Genomic DNA, 24,476 nt, shown 5'->3' with positions numbered 1-24,476 from the left:
ATATACAATTATTTAAAAAAAATACTTTAAAATATTTGTTTTGAGAAATATAGTCTGTAGAATAGAAAAGTATAATGGTCTGTATTAAACTCTGACGAATTCTGTAAACTTTTCATCTCATTACCATCTATTGCTTTTGCTAAAAATATAATGCAATGTAACAATGCCTTATCATTTTTTAACTTATCTGAAAACATCATATTAATTTTACTTTCTTTAATCAATACAGATTATTTAAAAAACAAAATGACAAAAAAGGTAATGTGAAAATTGCTAAGCAGTAACAAAATAAACTGTCTAAAAGTAGAATAAAAACAATAGACATTTTTAAAAATGTATTTTAAGATTTTAATTTTTAATTCTCACCACAACATGGGCAGCACAAATATCTTTCATGTTTTGTGCAGAATAAAAATAACAGGTATATTTAGACATTTCACAATAGATGATGTATTTTTTCTTTAAAAAGCAGCATCAAATTCATATAAATATCAAAACACAAAGCTTATTAACTTAAGAAATGAAAAAAATCTTCTACTTAGCTCTTTTCAAAATTAGTAGATTAATGACTCCTCATCAAATAATTCAAATAATTATCTTTGGTGTAATTGTGAATTAAAAATTAAATTTTCTTTCTTTTCCAACACTGCAACAGACTGTTCTATTAATTTAATGTACCTATTTTATTTTTCCAAAAAAAATGACATTACAGCTTATTATATGTTTTGAATGATTAAACTTTAAGATATGTTTGTCTGGCATAAAGAAATTTTTTATCAAACTTATGATAAATACTACACAACAGTTTTGTTAACTTTGGGCTGTCTACACAATAAAAATTTGTCCACATATATTAAAAAGGATAACTTTTTGAGGCTAGCTTTTTGAATGCCAGACAAAACAAAACATTATTTTACTTAAGTTTGTAGTTACTTTTTTTTAATTGTTAAATGTAGATTTAGAAAACTTTTAGAAATTTCAATTAAAATGTCCAATTTTTATTCTTTGAAAAAAAACTGCTAGTCAAAGTTTATCACTTCAGCTTTAAATACAGTTACATAAAGTCAAAGCAAAATTATAAACTCATTAAATTTGTGTTAAAAACCTTTACCAGATGAAGTAATGCCATTTTCTTTTCATCATCTTAGTTCTGAATTTGTTTAACTATTCTGAAACTGGTTAATTTACTTTATTTTTGTCTTTTAAATAACTTATAAACTTCTAACTAGAAGTTGAGGCCAGTAAAGTCCCATAGTGAAACTATATTTTCATTTACTTTAACAACATTATCCAATGAACGAGAGTTGAACACAGGAACAAAAAAAGAGGTAAGGAACAGTTCAGTCAATAGTGTATAAGTCACTGGTATTATAAAACATGTCGCACACTGCAATATGTATCATATTGTGGTTAGTAAATAGAATAACATGCAATAAAGCATGACAAGTAACGAAGGATGATCAAAAATATTTTATGTTTGCAATGCCAAACTAAGTGCAAATAAGTACACATTAATTTTTGTGTGCATGCTATTGTTTATATTAAGCATGTTTAAATGGAATGCATTCTAAATTAAAGTACTGATTATAAATTTATATTTGACAAGTGATGAGTAGTTTTTCTATACTTTGGTACAATTATTTTACTAGTATAACTGCATATCAATTGATGAAGTAATGCAGCTATTATGTAATTAATTTAATTAGTCTAGTGTGACATATTACCATGAAATGTGATTGTTTTAATTAAAGGCCAAGCCTTTACAATGCAAATTCTTCTTTTTTCAAAAACTTTTTTGTTTTAAAGACAACTTAAATCTTTCAGTGTACAACTATGAAATCTTTTTCATTTGATGTAAAATAATTGTTTATAAGCCAATGTTTGTAATGTAAGTTAATGCTATCATCTGTTCAGAGTACAAAAATATTTCTATTATTTGATCAGATTTCCGTTTCAGTGTGGTTAAAATAACTGTTTAAAAGTTCTAAGCATTATTGAAAAAACACATGACCTAATAACTGATTGTGCACAATGAAGTAAAATCATTCATTTTTGCATAACATTTTTAGATAGTTAAAATTCACTGTTTGTTAACTTTTTAATTTTTTTGTGTATTATCTAAAATATGTTTAATAAAGGCTGTGCATAAAGTATAAACGTTTTTTTAATTAAAAAAATCCAAATTAGAGAATGATTTGAGAAATATTTCTTGGAGAAATAAAGATATGATAAAAATTAATTTTATATCATATTTTAAATATAACAACTCAAATGTGAAGACTTTGCATTTAATTATTTTAGCGATGTAAAAAAAGTTTGGAAGCTAAAAGTATTTTGTTTTTCTAATTAAATAAAAATCACAGTTAAAAATTTAGAGCTGTGATTGGTAAAGGTTGAATGATAAACATGACTTGATTGTCATTCTAGTAATTAACTAAGTTTGCTCATCATTTTGATTGCTAAACAAAATTCACGATGACATCACTTTAAAACATTTTTACATTCTGCATAATTTTCCTGCAGGCTCAGGTTCATCTGATTGTCATATGGCTGAACAAAAAAAAATTATGTTTTTAATTTAAAACTTCACTTTTCTTACTTTATCTATAAAGTATAAAGGGTAATTTCTGCCACCGTTATATTATTTTAATGGTGCAGTTACCAGAATACAAATAGATATTATATTTTTAAAAAAAAGAAAATTTTCTTTTAAAATATATAAAATCAGTGAGAATTTTTTATCTAAGTTATGCTCACATACTCACATGTTTTTTTATTATTATTATGTATAAATGAAATTTTTTTGTATGAAGAAAATACAGTGTGAGTGGTACTTGATAATTTATCAGCAAACTGGAAATGTTAAATTTAATTATGTAAATAAAAGCTATGAAAAGTTGCTTAGATATTTTTCTTTACATTTTATATTGTACTGATTCTTATAAAATTGTGAATTATGCATTTTGAGGTAGCTTTTACCATAAAATGACTTATTTTTCAGCCATAAAAATATTATTGAATGATTCAATGTATTGTTGAACTTTTGTACAAAATTCTATTTGATTTTCAGAAACTTTGGTGATTTGTTGATATACTTTGTAGTGATTATTGAATATGTATTTATGCTTAAATGTAACTTTTAAACTCAAGTCTGTTTTATGGGAAATGACCAGCAAAATTAATTGATGTGTGTCGTTTTGTCGTTGTGTGGCCAACAAGGCCAATTTAGTGCAATGTGTTCATTCTTTCATATTTACTATAAGAAAAAAAGAAAGTTGATAAATAAAGAGATGTACCCACAATGAGTTTTAGTTTTTCTTACAGATTTTGCAAATATTTTTCATGAGAGTTATTTTTGCCAGAACTACAATAAATAAAGAAGTTGCTCCTAATTATAAGTATTTATTATAAAGTTTCATATAGTGATCAACACTAACTTTTGAAAATTTCTGTGTCTAATTTTTAAAATAACAATCTTGTCACAAAATATGATGAAATATTTGAATTAGCTCTAAATATAACAGTATTTTAAGAAATTTAGATGCTTTGTCCCTAGAATGACTTCCCTGTCAGTCCAATAGCTTGTAAATGAGGTGAATTAGTGCAGAACATTTTAGGAACCCCTACCGTTTAAGGATTTTTTTGCGTTTCAGCTTCATTAACATCAAGTATAAGTCATTCAACAGTTCATATAAAACATTTAATTTAATGATAAAAAATAATTTTGTAATTTGGAGCCAGACTGTTCTATAAGATTCTTTTCCAATGGTAAATTTGATCATTTATTCGGAGCATTCAGTTTTAGAATTAGTTACCTTAAAAAAAATTATTGCTAAAAAATAGGTTATTGCATTTTTCAATAACGAGTACTAAGCAGTTAAAAATGTGTAATTGAAATTATGGGCAATAAATTACTAAACCATTTTTAAAAATATTTTCCCTTCAGCTGCTTATTTGCATATTATAAGTTTATAGGATTATAGATGCATAGAATAAAATGATAATGCATTAATAAATTAAATTGTAATGAATACATTTTAGAAAGTAAATAATATTGCTCTAAATTATTATATCTTTGAAACTGATTTTACTGCACTATTAATTAGTACATTCCCTTTGTAAATTATTTACTTAAGTTGAAGGCAAAGCTCCACAAGACTTTCTCGTTTGATTATTTACACACCTCGTAATTAACAATCATTTAATGAATGTAAGAGAACCAATTCAGTTTACTTTCATTTACTTCATTTTTATTCAAACAAGTATACATCTTTTCAATCCATGTGTACATTATTTTATTTTAAAACCATCCTTGCAATTAAAAAAAAATCACTTTAATAGAAACAAAAAAATTAATCCGCCATTCACTCCAATGGTAGTAAAACGTTCAGGTACTAGGAGGCACAAATAAAAAAATGAGACGATCAGAGTGTGAAAGGAACATTGAACTTGTTTAAATATTTACAATATTTAATAAACATCGGTAAGTGGTTATAACACTTGAAGCAATATTGTCAGATTGCCTTAAACCACAACTTCCAGGTATAAAAATATATACACGGTAACGTATGTTGGAAAAATGTTAAAACATTTTCCAAAGTTCTGAAACGTAGTTCATTCTCACCGTCAACAATCAAGCTAGTTTGTTTCAGGCTTCTTCAAATTGTAATAAATATACTAGCACATACAATAAAAGAAACATGCAAATACAATATGCTTTAGAGATAAAAAAAACAACAACACATTTTATGTGTGTGTTACTTGTGGAGAGTTTGTGTTGTGCTTAGATTTAGGTGGAGACTAAAATAATAATTGAAAAAATCTAGGTAAATAAAAATCTAAAGCTAATCATTATTCTCATGTGATATGTAATTAAAAACTTTTATGAAAGAATTAACTATTGCTAATAAAAAGGTGAATAAAAAAATAAATACAATAATTAAAGTCCTATTACTTTATAAAACAACAACTTTAAAATCAATTTCTAAGCTAGATTAGACTTATAAAACTAAAAATTACATTTTATAAAAATGAAAAAAAATTACCCAATCATTATATAGCCTTGTTATTTTCCTTTTGTATAGTTTTGTTATATTAATGTCTTAATCAGCTTGTTGTTATCTACATAGGCCTATTTAGTCAGCGAAGAATCTGAATAAAAAAAGTCAAACCAATTTAGTAAACCTGTTTAGGGAAGATTATTTCAGTCCTGTTAAATACTTAGACAAAAAAAAAAATGTGTGAACACAGTATGTAAGTTCTAAGCATGTGCAGAGTTTAGCTTATAATAATTTAATTACTAAGTGGAATAAATAGCTTTAAGTATAGTTAATTTCAACTTAAATGTAAGTGCAAAAGATGTTTTATTTGAATTTTGAAATTATAAAAGGGATAAACTGAATTTGTTTAATAATACCTAAATTTAATATTACAATTAAATATACAACTCAATAAAAATGTTTACATTTTAAATTTTATATACAAATTTAAGTAAATAAACTCATACAACTAATATCTTTTCTTAATGTACAAGTACTTATCGAGGTAGTGACAAATTATTTTTAAATATTCTTTGACAAAATATACAGTTAATATTGATAGCACAATTTTGAAATATTAACTAAAAAAATCAGTATGGGGAAATAAAAAAGTCAAAACAATCTTTACAGAACTAAAAACAAAAATGAAACATTCTGATGATTAGATGCTCAAGATAAGTGAAAGTATAAATATGTTAAAGAATAATTTGTATTGGAAAACACTACACAAGATAACTATGAAAAAAAAGTACTGAAATTAAATTAGTATCTTCCAGTGGTCCCATTTTGTTAAAAACAAAGGCACCATGTAAAAGAAAAATAAACAGCTTCAAGATTTAAAAATAAATTCCCCATTGGAAATCTAGATCTATAAAAAAAAATTTAAATAATATGTATAGTTGAAAATGTATTTTTGACATGCAAATAATTTTTCTGGATTACTTTTAGCACTCTTGATTTATTGATGATGGAAAATAAATTCAACAATATGCTGCTGATTAACATACACAAAAATGTTTTCTTTTTGGTAACATGGTGATCTCTAAAATAATTTTACATGTTAATAGAGGTCAAGGTTAAAAAAAACCCCCACAGGAAACAATGATGGAGCAATGTAGCCTGATATCTTGTACATGTTCATGTTGCACAGTGAACTTAAACACCAACAGTAGGGCCTAACATTGTTGTAAATTAGACACACACTATATCAAGTTTCTAATAAGCATATTCACAGTAAATGACATATTTTCTATTTTTCTATTCTTTAAAGAATAGGCCTCAGTCACAAAATTATTGATTCTAGTTTTGAAGAAAAAAAGAATATTTTTTTTTGGTAAAAAAATCCCCTGTTGTAATTAACACTAAAATTATTTATAAAACTTTTATAAACTTTGTCTTAATGAATTAAAGTTTTAAGTACAGTAAAGCTCATCTGACAGATAGGCCTACTTTGCAGTAAAGTATTTTATAAGGTCTATGTTTAACTTATTTTGTAACTTTAAAGTTGGTCTTAAATTTCTACACTAGGGTTAAAATCCAGAGGGTACCTATCAGCATAGATATTTACAAGCGGGAAAAACATTATAGATCTCTATCTTCGTTTCAGATTAAAACATTTTGTTCACCAAAGCTAACAATGATGCAAATGAAACTTAATGAAAACCACTGAATAAAATACTTAAATTTCCACCTATAAATTGATGTTTGCTAGTAACTGAAAATTAAAAGAAAAAAAAAGTATCACATTATTTTATAAAAAGTAAGAAATAACTATGAAAGAATGAGATTTTGATAATATTTGGTTAAATTCAAATATGCTTGTTTTATTTTAAATACTTTAATTAGTAATTTACTGTTGTCTGCTAGGGTTAAAAAAGCAATCCTCAAGTTGTTTCCCCTGGAAATTTTAAATTGCTTTATAGACCTCTTTGCTTATTCAGCTATATTAAGTTGTCTGGCAACCTTTACTTGAATTTCTCTTTACCCTGAGTAAATATTGTAAAAAAAAAAAACACAAACAAACAATGAATACAAATATTAACATCTTAGAATATATGAACAAAATTTCAATTTAATTTTAATAGTAAAGTAAAATGGAAAAACTTTTGCTATACTTAAAAAAATCTATAACTACATATGATGTCATACAATTTTACTTTTTGCTTGAAAAACCATTAAGCAACATTTCATAAGGATCCCAAATAAAAAAAAACAAATTTTAAATTAATTTTACATAGTACAGAGAGTAATGCATGTAGTTTTCTGTAGGGTTGGAGTTCAAAAACATTTATCATGATAATACATGTAAGTGCATTGTAAAATAAGGTAGAGGCTAGGTATTATTAAACTTTGTTGGTGGTGTGTGATCTAATGCGCAGGTAGGTGATTTATTTAAGGGTGACATCCTGTAATAAAAAAATATTTAACACTCAGAACTATGTAAAGCATCCAGGTTCAGCGTTCAGATTGTTTATGTTGCAAGCTCCACATTTGTTATTTCATGGTCACCCAGAGACTCAGAAACAGGAAACGCATCACACAATTTTACTCTATAAAAATATCATTAATTCAAATTAAAAATAAACATGTTTTCATCATTGTTTATTTTAAGTACATAATATATATGTTACATTTCTTTTCTTATCCTGCTATATAGAAAAATTCGGTATATAATTTTAAGACCCCCCCCCTATGTTTGTGTTGCCATTTATAGTGACTAGTGTTTCTTTCAGGCATCTCTTCGGGTGGTGCGACCCCCTCTCCCAAAGTATCAAGTGCTCCCCAGGAGAAAAAAGTCTGAAAGAAACACTGAGTGATAGTGACCATTTTACTGTATTACAGAGCAAACAGCGATGACCAACAAAAAAACTCCAGTCCTGTATTAGATTCCAACTCTAATGTTTACTACAAGTCAAGTTGAGCAAGACTATCCTAATTTCTTGCCTTGTTTTCTAAGACTCTACTGCATTGAAAAAAAAAGGTGTGTCAACATTGATTCAAACAGATCTATCAATATTGGTTCATATAGGTAGATCAACACTAAATCATACAAGTATATCAATGCTGATTCAAACTAATTCATATTGGTGGATCAACACTGGTTCATGCAGACCTATCAATATTGATTCATTCAAGGTGTAATATACAGGTGTTGATTTCATCTGGTGCTCATTACGACATAGTCAATTAGTGCTGACGTCTAATGGTGCTGTTCATTGACTCTATTATAACAGTGACAACGTGTCGGGTAGAAGGTTCAAATCTCAACCACATTCTGTAGTCACAGTTGCTGTATTCAAATAAATAAAAAATTGATTCCAATTCTTTCTTCATACTAGTATACGGTCCAAGTACATTACGATGTAAGGGAAGTAATCGTGTATTTGAAAATCATTTCATCACTTATTTCCCTTAGACCGTTAAAATAGAACATTTTGTCATCCGCTGCCACAATCACCGAGTTCACGAAAATTGTTCTAAAATATAAACTCTACATGTAGCGTGCTATGGTCATCAATTCCCGATCGTCCAGTGTGTGACCACGAACTCTACATGTAGCGTGGTGGTCATCAATTCCCGATCGTCCAGTGAGTGACCACGAGGCCAATGAACAGGTACAACGTTGATTGACTGAGTGGACATGATGATGAATTATTGGAAGAGACGGTACCTGAAACAAAACAAAAAACATTCCTGTATTTACCGAGTTCGTTTTATATCTAATCAAGTATTTGACCTTAACATATTGTGGGTGTTGTTTTAATTAAACCAGGTATTTTGTTTAATTAAGCTATACAGCTATAATATTTTACAATTAAGCCAGCCATCTCGTCTTTGTAATGCCATTTAACAACGATATCAACAATCCTGAGTTTATCAACATTTCAGTGGCGAAGGCAATGGGGGGGGGGGGGGGGGGGGGGGAGGGAAGGGGGGGGGGAAGGGGGGAGGGGTTATAACCCCTCCCATGGACTCACACTCCTATATATATATATATATATATATATACATATAAATAAATATATATATATATATATATATATACATACATACATATATATATATATATATATATATATATATATATATATATATATATATATATATATATATGATTTTATACATATGGAAACATATTTGAACCCCTCCCATGACCAATTCATGGCTACGCCACTGCATTTGACTAAAGGCCACTCACCTCGCTTTACATTACTGGAATCAGCTGTAGAAAAAGAAAAAAAAAGAATTTAGACTGTATAGACTTTAATTTTCATGTATATAAGTGATTGTTAGTTTATTTTTTGGGCTAAAAAAAGGAAAAAAAAAAAAAAAAAAACAGCAGATGAACATACGATAAGTGGTTCTTGGGCCACACAGCGCGAATGTAAATAATAAAAAAATGTAAAGTTATGACACGCAATTATAATGTTATTTAACTGTTCTGTTATTTCACGTTTGTTTATAAAATGGTTAAACATGTAAAGATGTTTTAGGATTGCTGCATAAGACATCCATAAATTAAAACTTGACATCATGTCTATCATTCGTAGCAAGGTTAATAACAACCAAGCTTTTTCGCTATTAAAAAAATAAAATAAAAATAAAATATATGTCTGGTTTGCTCTGAGCGACAAAGTGTAAACATGTGTGTGTATGTGTAAATGTGCGTTTGTAGGTTTGTGTATACGGTAACTGCAGTGTGTGTGTAATCCAGTAGCTGTCACAGTGATACAGTCACAGTCCTGTGAATGTGTATGTGTGTGAGATGCAGTAATTGCAGTGTATATGTGATGCAGTACCTATCGTGTGTGCGAGCGTGTGATATAATCACTGCCCTGTATGTGTGTGATACTGCCGTTTTTGTGTGTGTTTGTGTAATCCAGTACCTGTCGTGTGTGTGTGTGTGTGATGCAGTAATTGCCGCGTGTATGTGATGCATCATCTATCGTGTGTGTGTGTGTGTGTAATCCAGTACCTGTCGTGTGTGCGAGCGTGTGCTATAATCACTGCCCTGTATGTGTGTGATACTGCCGTTTGTGTGTTTGTGTGTGTGTGTGTGTAATCCAGTACCTGTCGTGTGTGTGTGTGTGTAATCCAGTACCTGTCGTGTGTGTGTGTATGTATGTGATGCAGTACTTGCCATCTGTGCGAACATGTGATGCAGCTATATGTACTCACCTACTAAGACCTGCACGGCGATGTCCTTGAGTTTGTTGTATGATGACCTGCACACGTACGTGCCCGCGTGCTGACCCCCTGCTCGGTCCACCTGTAGGGTACTCACCAGCGCCCCGTCTTCGTAAGACCGGTAGGTGTATATGACGTAATCTTTGAACCTGGGGCCCGATATGATGTTGCCATCCTGTGCAGAGAACGTACACATTCATAAACCTACGCACAGATGGTGAACGCACACATACATAAACCTACGCTCAGATGGTGAGCAAACACATACATAAACCTAAGCACAGATGGTGAACGCACACATACATCAACCTACGCTCAGATGGTGAACGCACACATACATAAACCTACGCACAGATGGTGAACGCTCACAATTAAATAAACTAACGCATAGATGGTGAACGTACACATACATCAACCTACGGACAGATTGTGAACGCGCACAATTAAATAAACTTACGCACAGATGGTGTAAGTATACACAGTTAAATAAATGTGCGAACAGATGTTGTGCGACTAAATGAAGAAGTGCGCACTGATGGTGCAAGCATACAATGAAATGAAGGTAGGCACCAGCAGTATACATTTGTCGTAGCCTCTCTAGCACCACAATAAATTTGGAGTTAGTTATAGTGCGAGACGGGAGTGCTTAGTTACATCATATTGCTCTGGACAATGAGCTTATGTCAATACAGAATAACTGTCTTCTGGGCTTAGAATACTAGGCGGTCAGTAATATCCTCTATAAACTGATGGGAAATTTGATTTTCTGAGGTCTGTTTGGGAGCTAAATGAAAAACAACTTAAGGCTGATATGAGATGTTGAGCTTAAACATATATTATAAGCAGGGCATATGTTAGGGTATAAATATATCTAATTAATTGAGGGACAAAACCTTAATCAGCTGTAATTATAGTACCGCCTTAATTAGCTGTATTAAGATCAAAGGAAAAAAATCAGTTTTATTTATTATGGTCACATGGACAAAACCTTAGTTAGCTGTAATTATAGTACCGGCTTAATTAGCTGTTATACCGTGAAAGGGACACCTATTTGGCAATGCTTAGCTTATTAGCATCGGTCAGCTGCTTAAGGAAAAAGATCCCCACTTTCACCATTTTCTCTTCAATGATGAAGTGGTGACCCTAATCTTCTTGATGGTCATCGCGGTCCGAATAATGGTCAGGGACTGGACAGTGACGATGGGGTGAGGGGGGGGGGGGGGGGTAGAGAAGGGGATAACATTTGATACGGGCTGGGGTTTGGGAGGTGGAGGAAATCTACATCTGAATGGAGAAATGGGGAAGGGGAGATAACCGGACGTGAGACAGAATAGTGTGATAAAAGGGGCGAGTTACACATTTAGGGGGAGGGTAAGGAAGGGGCAACTCGGTACAGAGCACGGTTTCAGTTTGTTAAGGTATCCCATGTTAAAAAATAAAACAAGAAGCAATTAACGCTATATTTTACAAGGACTATACTAAATAATATTTTATTAGTAACTATTCGTTTAAAAAAAAGCATATTCAAACACACTTCATACTTTTAATATTTAATTATACTTTACTACTCACTCTCTACTACAGCACTTTCGGACGAAAGACTACTCTGTAATCTTTCCTTAAAGGTGTCTGGTCTAAAACCCCCTGGACAAAACCCCCCGACATAAACCCCCTGGAAATAAACCCCCGCGACATAAACCCCCTGGACAAATACCCCCCCCCCCCCCCCGCGATATAAACCCCCTGGACAAAAAAAACCAATTGAGGTTTATATAAAGAAAAACCAACGATGATGAGAACTAAAATTAATAACTAAAACAAAACAAACATTAGGAAAAAAAGTGTTTTATTGTAATTTTAAATGGTAGGCTCATTAAAACTTTAAACAACAGTTAAAATTCGATCGCTGCTATCAATATATTTTCTTTTCTGATTTGGTAAACAGTGTCCTGAATTTATCTGTGTACAATAAACCTCTTGGAGCTATTGCTCCTTTTAATAAAGTCATTGAATTTCCAAATATTTGGGTGGCAACATCCCATATTCGACTGGAAACTTCCGTGCCAGTCTTCATCTGAGTTGTTTGTTTTTAGCATATGGTCTTCTGCACGTGAGTTATTATTTCCTTATATAAACCTCGGTTGGGTGTTTATTATCCAGGGTGTTTATGTCGCGGGGAGTTTATGTCCAGGGGGTTTATGTCGGGGGGTTTATATCCAGGGGGTTTATGTCCAGGGGGTTTTTGACCGGGAGCCTACCTTGGCTCCAGGTAAAAAATGACCCCTCTGAAATCTAAACCCAGTTCATATGTTGATATATTTTGACCCCTAATTCACACAGATGACCCCTATGAAATCTTACCTTAAACCAGTAGATCTGTTGATATATTTTGACCCCTATTTTAGACTGACCCCTATGAAATCTTACCTTAACCCAGTCTATAAGTTGATGCATTTTGACCCCTAATTCAGACAGATAACCCCCCCCCCCTGAAATCTTACCTTAATCCATTCTATAAGTTAATGTCTTTTGACCCCTAATTCAAAGAGATGACCCCCATGAAATCTTACCTTAATCCATTCTATAAGTTGATATATTTTGACCCCTAATTCAGACAGATGACCCCTCTGAAATCTTACCTTAAACCAGTCTATCTGCTCGGCTATCTGGACCCCTCCTGTAGCGTTACACTGCAGCAGGATCTGACCCCCACGTTCAACAAACTGGGTACCGGTCAGGGTGACATCTAAAAAAATATTTTTTTCAAGTGTGTCAAGTTTAAGTGTCTAGCATAGAAAAGCATATTTTAAAATCTTCCGTAAGTATTTTTTTTAAACTTACGTTTCTTTTACGATTTAAGTGACTTATGCAAAATAAAATACCATTTTACATAAGTTGCTTTTTTAGTAAAAAGGCCACTTAACAACTAATATTTTCGTGAGCTGGCATGCATTGAGATGGTGTTTTACGTTTTACCCAGCCTCTAAGATTATCATACTTATTACTTTAAAATGGGGTTGAGGAGGGAGTGGGGTGTGTTAATGGACTCATATGGAAACCCCCATCCATTGACGACATACACGATGATACTATAAATTTAATAGATTTTTGTGGTTGCTATAATGTTCATAGAAGTTCATAAAAGTAAACAAAGTATCTCACCTGGATCTGTTATAGGTGGACCTGTTTTAAAAACAAATATATTAATTTTGTAATTATAGTGAGGAAAAACATACACAAGAAGCTAAAATGGACAAATAATACATAAGCCATCAGTATGATACGAATGCGCTTACTTTATTTGAATGATTTTTCCCTATATTTTTATTCTTACAAAATTGAAAAGCTTAAATACAATAGTAAATTTAAATACAATGGAGTAATGCTATATGTTACAAGTATGGTATGTTGTAGTAGGTCTGGTATATAAGGTATAACAAAAAAACCTCACTGAGCTTACCGCCATCCTAATATAGACTTACATCATAACAGTGTAACACCGAGCTTACCCAGATCCTTTGTAGACCAATTTCATTACATTGTAACATTAACACCTTGAGCTTACCCCCATCCCTATATAGACCTACATCATTACAGTGTTACATAAACTCCCTGAGCTTACCCCCATCCCAATATAGACCTACAACATCACAATATAACAACATAAACTCCCTGAGCTTACCCCCATCCCTATATAGACCTACAACAGTATAACAACATAAACTCCCTGAGCTTACCCCCATCCCTATATAGACCTACAACAGTATAACAACATAAACTCCCTGAGCTTACCCCCATCCCTATATAGACCTACAACAGTATAACAACATAAACTCCCTGAGCTTACCCCCATCCCTATATAGACCTACAACAGTATAACAACATAAACTCCCTGAGCTTACCCCCATCCCTATATAGACCTACAACAGTATAACAACATAAACTCCCTGAGCTTACCCCCATCCCTATATAGACCTATAACAGTGTAACAACATAAACTCCTTGAGCTTACCCCATCCCAATATAGACCTACAACATCACAATATAACAACATAAACTCCCTGAGCTTACCCCCATCCCTATATAGACCTACAACATTATAACAACATAAACTCCCTGAGCTTACCCACGACGGTTAGCTTGACATGTTTGGCGTACCCGGCCACCGAGGCCAACTGGCACTCGTAGAGTCCGGCGTCTGATTTCCTGACGCTGTGGAACAGCAGTGACCATTCCTCCACCTCGTCAGGGTGTGGCACGTGCATGACCTCGACCTTGTCATCTGGCAACCAAGACATCGTGCCGACGGTCATGAACTTTTCCAGGTCGACAGAGCGCCACGCCACCTGGTGGGTGAAAAAAGGGGGGGGGGGTTAGATCACAATAGGTGGGGGTACAAGAACGGCATAAATAAGGTGGTGGTGGTGGTAGTGGTGCATAAGGGTAGCCTACAGTAGATCTTGCTGTACAATGTGGTCCATGAACTTGTTTATGTGTCAATGCATGTCTACTTGTTTATGTACCTGTCCATGTGATTACACATGTAGCGGTCCATATACATGTCTATGTATATGTCAATATATTTGTCAATGTAGCTGTCAATGTACCTGTATATTCCCATGTGCATGTGTATGTCCATGTACCTTTCAATGTTCCTACCTGTCCAATAACCTGTGTTTCTCTCCATGTACCTGTCTACCTGTCCATGTTTTAGCCAGCTGGTCAGTCTGTACCTGTAATGGCGTCACTAGGTCGGGTGTCACTTGGTGCTGTGTCACCCCTCTCCAGTGGCGTCGCGAGGTCGGTTGTCACCCGGCGCGGCACTTAATGGTGTCACCCCCCAGAGGCGTAGCAACCCTTCCCGGGGACAAACTTACAAACTTTCAAATTTTCGATTTGCACCCCCCTCTATATATTTTGCTATTTTTTTGCCTTGGTGTCACCCCCCTAAATGGTGTCACCCGGTGCGGTCCGCCCCCTCCTCGCTACGCCTCTGCCCATCTCCTCCTAATATTTTATTTTCTTAAGATTTTTTAACACTTCTACAAATAAACCACATAAAAACCAATTAACCTTTGTTTCATATCTCATGTATTGACATAACTATCTGCACCAAACAACTAAAAAAAAATCCATATGTTCCCATTAGTGGTTTAAAAAACCCACCAATCGTGGCCTCCTAAAATAACCACCTTTAGCCTTTCCTGATACTTGACGGCGAACTCCAGCCACGACGCGACAAATATTGACACAATTTTATGATTGATCTTTGTCGGGTGGTTCCAAGACCACATCAATCAAGTGGGGACGGAGGGGGGGGGGGGGTGGGGGGGGGGTTTGGGTGGGGGGGGGGGGGGAGGGTCATATTGTTGACTGAGTGAACCTCTACCGTCTCCTTCTCTTTGAATTAATTCCATTCCATTAATTCCATTCTCGGAAAATTATCAGTGAGTCACAGGCGTCCACGCACAAGCAAGTGATGAACAATTTCAATTGTTCTGCTACCGTGTGGGGATTTAGTCCATCTGCTGGGTCATATGATGCAGTCGTTCTTATGGTCTAGCCAAGATTTTTAAAGTTCTATTCAATTGATGTATTGATTTTATTGATACACAGCTAAGACTGCCGACCTTTCAACTTTGTTAAAGGCGTTGTCTACCTAATATAGCAATTACTGCCAATCATTAACGGAGCAATTACCATATTGGTTTTATGGAATACCAAGTTATCAACAAATCATTTCTTCTCCCCTCTCATCGGACTATCCATCGTAAAATAAAGTGTTATATAAAGAACAGTGTGTTTGTCTACACATTATATACGTCAGTTATACGAACAGCAATATCTGAGCAATACAATGGCGGTCATCTGATCTTTTTACTAAGTTTCAACAAGAAAACAATAGAATAAAATATTGGTTTAAGGTTTGCATCATTCAAACTGTTTCAACGGTTTGACCATTATTCCCCAAGTCATAGCATAACACTTTAATGAATTCTTCCCAAAGTGTGGACAGTAAAGCGCACGACTGCTATTCAGGAAGTATCGAGTTTGGTAGGTAGGCCTACCTCTCTCAGATTGGTGGGCTCGGTAGGTACCTCACTAAGATTGGTGGAATAAAATACACCAGGGATAGAACTGATCACAATACTTCAGTATATGCAGAGGGCACAGAGGCTGGTGAACTCTACGTCATCTGCTGTAACATCACATTTTTACCACTACCACATAAGTGTTAAGCATATGCCTTCACGGTCTCTGTTAGAATATCTTGTGTCATCTGGTCGAGTCAAATTCTAACTTTTCTTTATAGGATCATAAGAGAAGCGTAATGTTTGGTCATATCAAAGTCTAACTTATCTTGACCTAGACATCAGAGAAATATTGTGTCTGGTCATATCAAAGTCTAACTTATCTTGACCCACCATCAGAGAAATATTGTGTCTGGTCATATCAAATTCTAACTTATCTTGACCTAGCTATCAGAGAAATATTGTGTCTGGTCATATCAAAGTCTAACTTATCTTAACCTAGCCATCAGAGAAATATTGTGTCTGGTCATATCAAAGTCTAACTTATCTTAACCTAGCTATCAGAGAAATATTGTGTCTGGTCATATCAAAGTCTAACTTATCTTTACCCAGTCATCAGAGAAATATTGTGTCTGGTCATATCAAAGTCTAACTTATCTTGACAATCAGCAGAGAAATATTGTGTCTGGTCATATCAAAGTCTAACTTATCTTGACAATCAGCAGAGAAATATTGTGTCTGGTCATATCAAAGTCTAACTTATCTTGACCTAGCTATCAGAGAAATATTGTGTCTGGTCATATCAAAGTCTAACTTATCTTGACCCACCATCAGAGAAATATTGTGTCTGGTCATATCAAAGTCCAACTTATCTTGACAATCATCAGAGAAATATTGTGTCTGGTCATATCAAAGTCTAACTTATCTTGACTGGGCTATCAGAGAAATATTGTGTCTGGTCATATCAAAGTCTAACTTATCTTGACCTTGCCATCAGAGAAATATTGTGTCTGGTCATATCAAAGTCTAACTTATCTTGACCTAGCCATCACAGAAATATTGTGTCTGGTCATATCAAAGTCTAACTATCTTGACCCACCATCCGAGAAATATTGTGTCTGGTCATATCAAAGTCTAACTTATCTTGACAATCAGCAGAGAAATATTGTGTCTGGTCATATCAAAGTCTAACTTATCTTGACTGGGCTATCAGAGAAATATTGTGTCTGGTCATATCAAAGTCTAACTTATCTTGACCTTGCCATCAGAGAAATATTGTGTCTGGTCATATCAAAGTCTAACTTATCTTGACCCACCATCAGAGAAATATTGTGTCTGGTCATATCAAAGTCTAACTTATCTTGACCTTGCCATCAGAGAAATATTGTGTCTGGTCATATCAAAGTCTAACTTATCTTGACCTAGCTATCAGAGAAATATTGTGTCTGGTCATATCAAAGTCTAACTTATCTTGACCTAGCTATCAGAGAAATATTGTGTCTGGTCATATCAAAGTCTAACTTATCTTGACTCGGCCATCAGAGAAATATTGTGTCTGGTCATATCAAATTCTAACTTATCTTGACCTAGTCATTAGACTTCATTAGAGAAATATTGTGTCTGGTCATATCAAAGTCTTACTTATCTTGACCTAGCTATCAGAGAAATATTGTGTCTGGTCATATCAAAGTCTAACTTATCTTGACCTAGCTATCAGAGAAATATTGTGTCTGGTCATATCAAAGTCTAACTTATCTTGACCTTGCCATCAGAGAAATATTGTGTCTGGTCATATCAAAGTCTAACTTATCTTGACCTAGCTATCAGAGAAATATTGTGTCTGGTCATATCAAAGTCTAACTTATCTTGACCTTGCCATCAGAGAAATATTGTGTCTAGTCATATCAAATTCTAACTTATCTTGACCTAGCTATCAGAGAAATATTGTGTCTGGTCATATCAAAGTGTAACTTATCTTGAACTAGCCATCAGAGAAATATTGTGTCTGGTCATATCAAAGTCTAACTTATCTTGACATAGCCATCAGAGAAATATTGTGTCTGGTCATATCAAAGTCTAACTTATCTTGACCTAGCCATCAGAGAAATATTGTGTCTGGTCATATCAAAGTCTAACTTATCTTAACCTAGCCATCAGAGAAATATTGTGTCTGGTCATATCAAAGTCTAACTTATCTTAACCTAGCCATCAGAGAAATATTGTGTCTGGTCATATCAAAGTCTAACTTATCTTAACCTAGCTATCAGAGAAATATTGTGTCTGGTCATATCAAAGTCTAACTTATCTTTACCCAGTCATCAGAGAAATATTGTGTCTGGTCATATCAAAGTCTAACTTATCTTGACAATCAGCAGAGAAATATTGTGTCTGGTCATATCAAAGTCTAACTTATCTTGACAATCAGCAAAGAAATATTGTGTCTGGTCATATCAAAGTCTAACTTATCTTGACCTTGCCATCAGAGAAATATTGTGTCTGGTCATATCAAAGTCTAACTTATCTTGACCCACCATCAGAGAAATGTTGTGTCTGGTCATATCAAAGTCCAACTTATCTTGACTGGGCTATCAGAGAAATATTGTGTCTGGTCATATCAAAGTCTAACTTATCTTGACCTAGCCATCAGAGAAATATTGTGTCTGGTCATATCAAAGTCTAACTTATCTTGACCTAGCCATCACGTGACTAACAAAGCCGCCTACTGCAGCTGTCACAATATCGTCTGCTTGCCAAAAGCTGATGGAATCAAACACTAATCCCATGTTCAACAAATGAGTTTATTGAATCCAATCCGGTTAATCCGATTTACGATTTGAATTGAGGATAATCCAATGATACATGAATAATAATCCAGGATTTAAAATGATTGAAATTGATATTTGATTAGACATATTTTGTTTTGTTAGAGAAATTTGGAACTAGAAAGTGAATGAAGAGTAAGTTTGACATATATATATATATATATATATATATATATATATATATATATATATATATATATTCTACTGTCTAACACCATACCGCCATCCCATGAACCCACAACACCACCATCTCTAATATAAACAACACTATCACAACAAAAAAGCTGAAAAATCGAGTTTAAAAACTTCTTTAAAATTTTAATTTTTTTTGGTGTATTTTTAACAAAAAATTGACCCAAGTTCTTTCCTTCCCCCTACATTATAAAACTGCCTTTATCACGCATAAGAATAGCATGATTAAATCCCAAGAGACTTTATTATATGCATGGCAAGTCTTTTGATTTATTTATATACGTCACATACTAACCATCTTCACATCTTCACCATCCTTACATACAAACCACCCCGCCACAACATCAACCTACACCATACCCCAGAACATTATACCACAGCATTCTACCTCATCATGCCGTTACTTTATCATAGACATCCCCTCCCCTTGCATAATACAACCTCACGCGCCGCCCCCCCCCCCCCCCCACCCCCACCACCCAAGCATAAATCTCAAACTTTCACCAATTTGATTGCAGACTTTGCACTACCATGTTCAACATTGCACGCCCTGTCCGGGCCTAGATTAGCTTATCAATCAAAGTATTCGAGTCGTCTCCCATTTCTTATGAGTTGAAGTGTTAGACTTCTCTCCCCTCCCTGGCGTGCTACTTTCATTACCTCCCCTGCTAGGATGTCGAAAAGTTTAGACTTTTTGTTAGGTTAAAAAATGTCGTCTTGATGTTTCTATTTTGGTCGTGGTTTGAGAACGTAATTTGTTGACGTCACGGCTGTGAGTAAAAAAAAATATTCCACAGAAGAAAGTAGTTCTGATTTCCAACGTGTAATTAGTTTATACTTAATTGACATGGGTGCTTAAGTGTGTAAAGTAAATCAATTGTTACAGTAATTAAAAGACACAAGATCTATTATTAACATCATAAGCAATGGCATGTACAAACATGACATACCGATGGTCATATTAGGGAAGTGTGGCCAAGGGGTAGATGCGTCGGATTACTTGAAAGTCATGAGTTCGGTACCCGGACTCGAGTTTGGGCCTTCCCTCGACCAAACTGCCCCTTATGCCCAATCCAGGGGGTGCGATGTACCGGTGTATGAAGCAAATGTTTGATGGATCCCCACTGGTCTAGTCACAGGCAAGGTGGGTGTAAAAAAGTTTCCCTTTCAAACCTGACGGTCTATGGGGCAAGTGAAGTGGAGTTCACTTGTTTCTGTGACCTCAGCATATGAAGAGATAGTGTGGTCAGCACTATGCCCAGCCGCCTTTACTTTCCCCAACGTGAGTTTGGTACCCATCAGAGTTGGGTGGACTCAGGGACGGTCTAATGGCTTGAACCCGGATTCGAACTCGAGACTTACGAGTTAGCAGTCCAACTCTCTACCGCTAGAGCACTCCGTCCCATAGGTGTAAAAAATGCTAGATAAAATGCTATAAAAAACGATGGGGGTCCCCACATTGACGACCTATATAAAATACCCACAATGAAGAAATACCCCCACCAATGATACACACTCTGACAAAAAAACCCACACAAAATGCTAAAGACAACACCAAGACGAGAAACCCACCCAACGATACACCGCCATGACGAAAGGCCCACACAAAAAACCCACACGAAATACCCACACAAAAAAGCCACACTGACAAAAAACCCACCTAGCAGAAACAAGAGATAAATGTCTTCTAAATCTGCCATTTCCTAGCGACTACCAACCAAAAAAAAAAGCACTAGAAAAAAATTCCATAGGATCTCACTCTAGTCTAAGACCCGTTTAAAAATGCTGACCTCAGCAGTCTTCAAGTCGTAGCATCAGCCTGCTGGGTGGAATCCTGAAAGACATTTTTTGCTGTGATAGATGCCACTATTCCCAGAACCGGAAATTGCCATCAACAGATAACATGGACTTAGTATCTCTTTCATTCTTTAAATCTGTTTTTCTTCTCACCCCAACAGTGGATGTGTATTTTAGGTCCGTTTAACATTTTGTTTTTCATTTTATTTCCATCAAGAATCAGATTTTAAAGGTTAATTTCTCTGTTGAACTATGGCATTAATTTGATATTTGTCTAGAAATAGTGCGAGTTACGCATACAGCCTTCCTAATGAAGTGTCAATTACAGTATTACACAATCTTAAGTTCTAGAAAAATATTTAAAAAAATAAATGTTAGAACAGCGAAGCACCGAAATCATTAATCAGAAAAAATAAATAATTGGAAATTAAAATCGCGAAAACTCAACTTGAAGTGACTTAGCAGGATTTGCAATTTTATTTTAAAAAATGTTCGAGTGAAAAGGGTATTTAATTTTATAAAATAAAATTAATTTAATTTAACGTAATGTTAAACGTAATATTGCTAGTTATATTATTGTCTGTAGAAAATTATAACAGTGGTTTAAGTTTTGAATTAAGGCTGGGAGTGTTACTACAAACTTCAGTTCGTCCATTTTAGTCGACTTAAACAAGACTTTATTCAAGAACGAGATATAAATAGCAACACTGTTCGATTTGTGCAGACAAAATAACATAATTAAAGTCAGGAAAGGGAAGCAACTGTTAAAGTAGAAAAAAGGGAAATTACTTTGGACTTCTGATTCTAAATATGAACGCGAGTAAGACATTTATTTAAACATATATCACATACATACGTATAACAATAAAAACAATATTTAAATAATTTAACATTTTATTTAAATCTAGCCGAACTAGATTTACGAGTCACCAAAAAAAAAAAAAAAAAAAACGAAAATTAAAGAAAATATAAATTGTTGTGAAATGTAAACCAGAACTCGAGAACAGGAAAAAAAATATGATTTAACCACAACCCATATATTACAAAAAAAGATTGTATGATTGAACCACAAGCCATATATTGCAAGAAAAGATTGTATGATTGAACCACAAGCCATATATTGCAAGAAAAGATTGCCCACTGTAAACCACATCCCCACAATCTCAGCATCCAGCGATTGCACGTGACATGAGACTCTGGCCCAGGGCGACCTTCTATTCTTAGTGGCCAGCTATCGAAAACAGAAATGGAAGTGAATTGAATTGTCAGACATTCGAGGGAACGATTTCAAAGTGTTGGGAGGCTTCCAGTGGCCGATGGTTTGGCCTCGTTTTGGAATCTAATCATGGGAGATAAGTAATCGGGAATTCCTTTCATTGGCGACCCGAAAACGGTGCGCAATTTCGTCCTTCATTGTGCTTATTAGTGCGGGGTAAGGTTACACTTTGAAAAAGGCCCGGAGAGTCTTGAAGAGGTTATTTGTCCAAGATTGCAATCAAAATTTTTCTTTTCTTTTCAATTTCTTTTTAAATATCATGCCATTGTTATAATTCGAATCTTGACATTTGTTATACTTCAGATATTTGGTACTGGTCTACTTGCTCAGTTTAAATTTATGACACTTGTTAAAGTTTCAATATCTAAGGTTATTTTCCGGGATATTTTTGTAAATTCTTTCATTTTTAAATATCTGAGACTTCATATAGCTGAAATATTGAGATTTGTTATATTGAGACTTGTTATGGCTGAAATATCGAGACTTGTTATACTGAGACTTTTTATAGCTAAAATATTGAGACTTGTTATATTGAGACTTGTTATAGCTAAAATATTGAGACTTGTTATATTGAGACTTGTTATAGCTAAAATATTGAGACTTGTTATACTGAAACCTTTTTTAGCTGTAATATTGAGACTTGTTGTTTGTGGTTCCAAATATAGTTTACGCAGTTAACACACTTGATGGGCAAATACTTCAATTTTAATCAACTTGACAAAGGTAATGTAGCTAAATATTCGTTTTAGTGCTTTTTATACTTACTTTTTAAAAAGTATAAACAAAATAAGCCTTGTTAGTTTATGAACAAATTATTCTTAAAAAAACAATCCGAATGTGGATATATAAACAAAAAATTATAAAAAAAAAAACAATCCATTTGTGGATATATAAACAAATTATTCTTTAAAAAAACAGCAATCCATTTCTGGATGTATAAATAAACCGATCTCAAAGAGAAAGATGTTCTCTTTCCTTCCCAGGCTTCTTAATATTAAAAGCTGTAGCAAGGCCGTAGCTATTCCGACAGTACGCGGGTTGATTAGCTCCCTTGACAAGCAAGCTTCCTTTCTCGCCCCCAGATAGTAAATGATGTTAAATTGATCCAGTTTTAAACCGCATTATATTGAAATGTCCGTTTTAGGGGATACTTTAATGGAGCGTTGGAAGTGAAGAAAAAAAGACGGAACAAAAATTTTCAATAAAAAAAAAGCGTTGAAAAAAATAATTTTTAAAAAGTAAATGTATTTTTACAAATAATTAAGAGAAGATGCGTTTAGAATTTCCGCATTAATTAGGTCACCATTTGGAAATTAAGGATCTATTTTTGTTGAAATACTTGCTAATGCATTTAAATAAAGGATCTAAAACCAGGATATATGTGTGTATTGTATTGTTGTTTTTGATGGTGATGGTGCAGGGTGGTGGTGTTGGTGGCGGTGTTGGTGGTCTTCTGTTGAGGTTGTTGGTGTGGGTGGTGATGGCGGTGTTGAGGGCGTTGGTGTGGGTGGTAATGGTGGTGTTGAGTACGTTGGTGTGGGTGGTAATGGTGGTGTTGAGGGCGTTGGTGTGGGTAGTAATGGTGGTGTTGAGGTTGTAGGTGTGGGTGATAATGGTGGTGGTGAGGGCGTGGGTGTGGGTGGTGATGGTGGTGTTGCTGTTGAGGTTGTTGATGTGGGTGGTGATGGTGGAGGTAGTGGGGTATTGCTGTTGAGGGTGTTGGTGTTTGTTGTGAGTGGTGCTGTTGAGGTTGTTGATGTGGGTGGTGATGGTGGAGGTAGTGGTGTATTGCTGTTGAGGGTGTTGGTGTTTGTTGTGAGTGGTGCTGTTGATATTGTTGGTGTGGGTAGTGATGGTGGTGGTGAGGTTGTTGGTGTGGGTGATAATGGTGGTGGCGAGGGTGTGGGTGTGGGTGGTGATGGTGGTGGTAGTTGGGTGTTGCTGTTGAGGGTGTTGGTGTTGGTTGTGAGTGCTGCTGTTGAGGTTGTTGGTGTGGGTAGGGATGGTGGTGTTGAGGGCGTTGGTGTGGGTGGTGATGGTGGTAGTAGTGGGGTATTGCTGGTTATGGTGTTGGTGTGTGTGATGAAGGTGGTGCTAGTGGGGTATTTCTGTTGAGGGTGTTGGTGTGGGT

At 34.3% G+C, this 24,476-nt stretch overlaps 1 protein-coding gene across 2 annotated transcripts in view; it reads right to left on the bottom strand.

Moving 5' to 3' along the window:
* Positions 1 to 7,825: 7,825 nt before the first annotated feature.
* The window catches only part of LOC131958362 (zwei Ig domain protein zig-8-like), a 131,758-nt gene continuing 115,107 nt past the window's right edge, over positions 7,826 to 24,476 (bottom strand). For both annotated transcript variants that reach the window (XM_059323354.1, XM_059323355.1), the window contains exons 4-9: positions 14,353 to 14,572; positions 13,389 to 13,409; positions 12,866 to 12,972; positions 10,218 to 10,401; positions 9,238 to 9,261; positions 7,826 to 8,709 (exon numbers count right to left, since the gene is read on the bottom strand). In XM_059323354.1, coding sequence (XP_059179337.1) covers positions 8,609 to 8,709; positions 9,238 to 9,261; positions 10,218 to 10,401; positions 12,866 to 12,972; positions 13,389 to 13,409; positions 14,353 to 14,572 — 657 coding nt within the window. In that variant the 3' untranslated portion in view covers positions 7,826 to 8,608. The remainder of the gene's footprint in view (positions 8,710 to 9,237; positions 9,262 to 10,217; positions 10,402 to 12,865; positions 12,973 to 13,388; positions 13,410 to 14,352; positions 14,573 to 24,476) is intronic.

The sequence above is a fragment of the Physella acuta genome, unplaced genomic scaffold (genome assembly GCF_028476545.2).
Source record: "Physella acuta isolate Inbredline_101_S28 unplaced genomic scaffold, ASM2847654v3 ptg001322l, whole genome shotgun sequence".
NCBI lineage: Eukaryota > Metazoa > Mollusca > Gastropoda > Physidae > Physella > Physella acuta.
The sequence above is the reverse complement of the archived record's forward strand: the minus strand, read 5'-3'. Positions and strand labels throughout refer to the sequence as shown.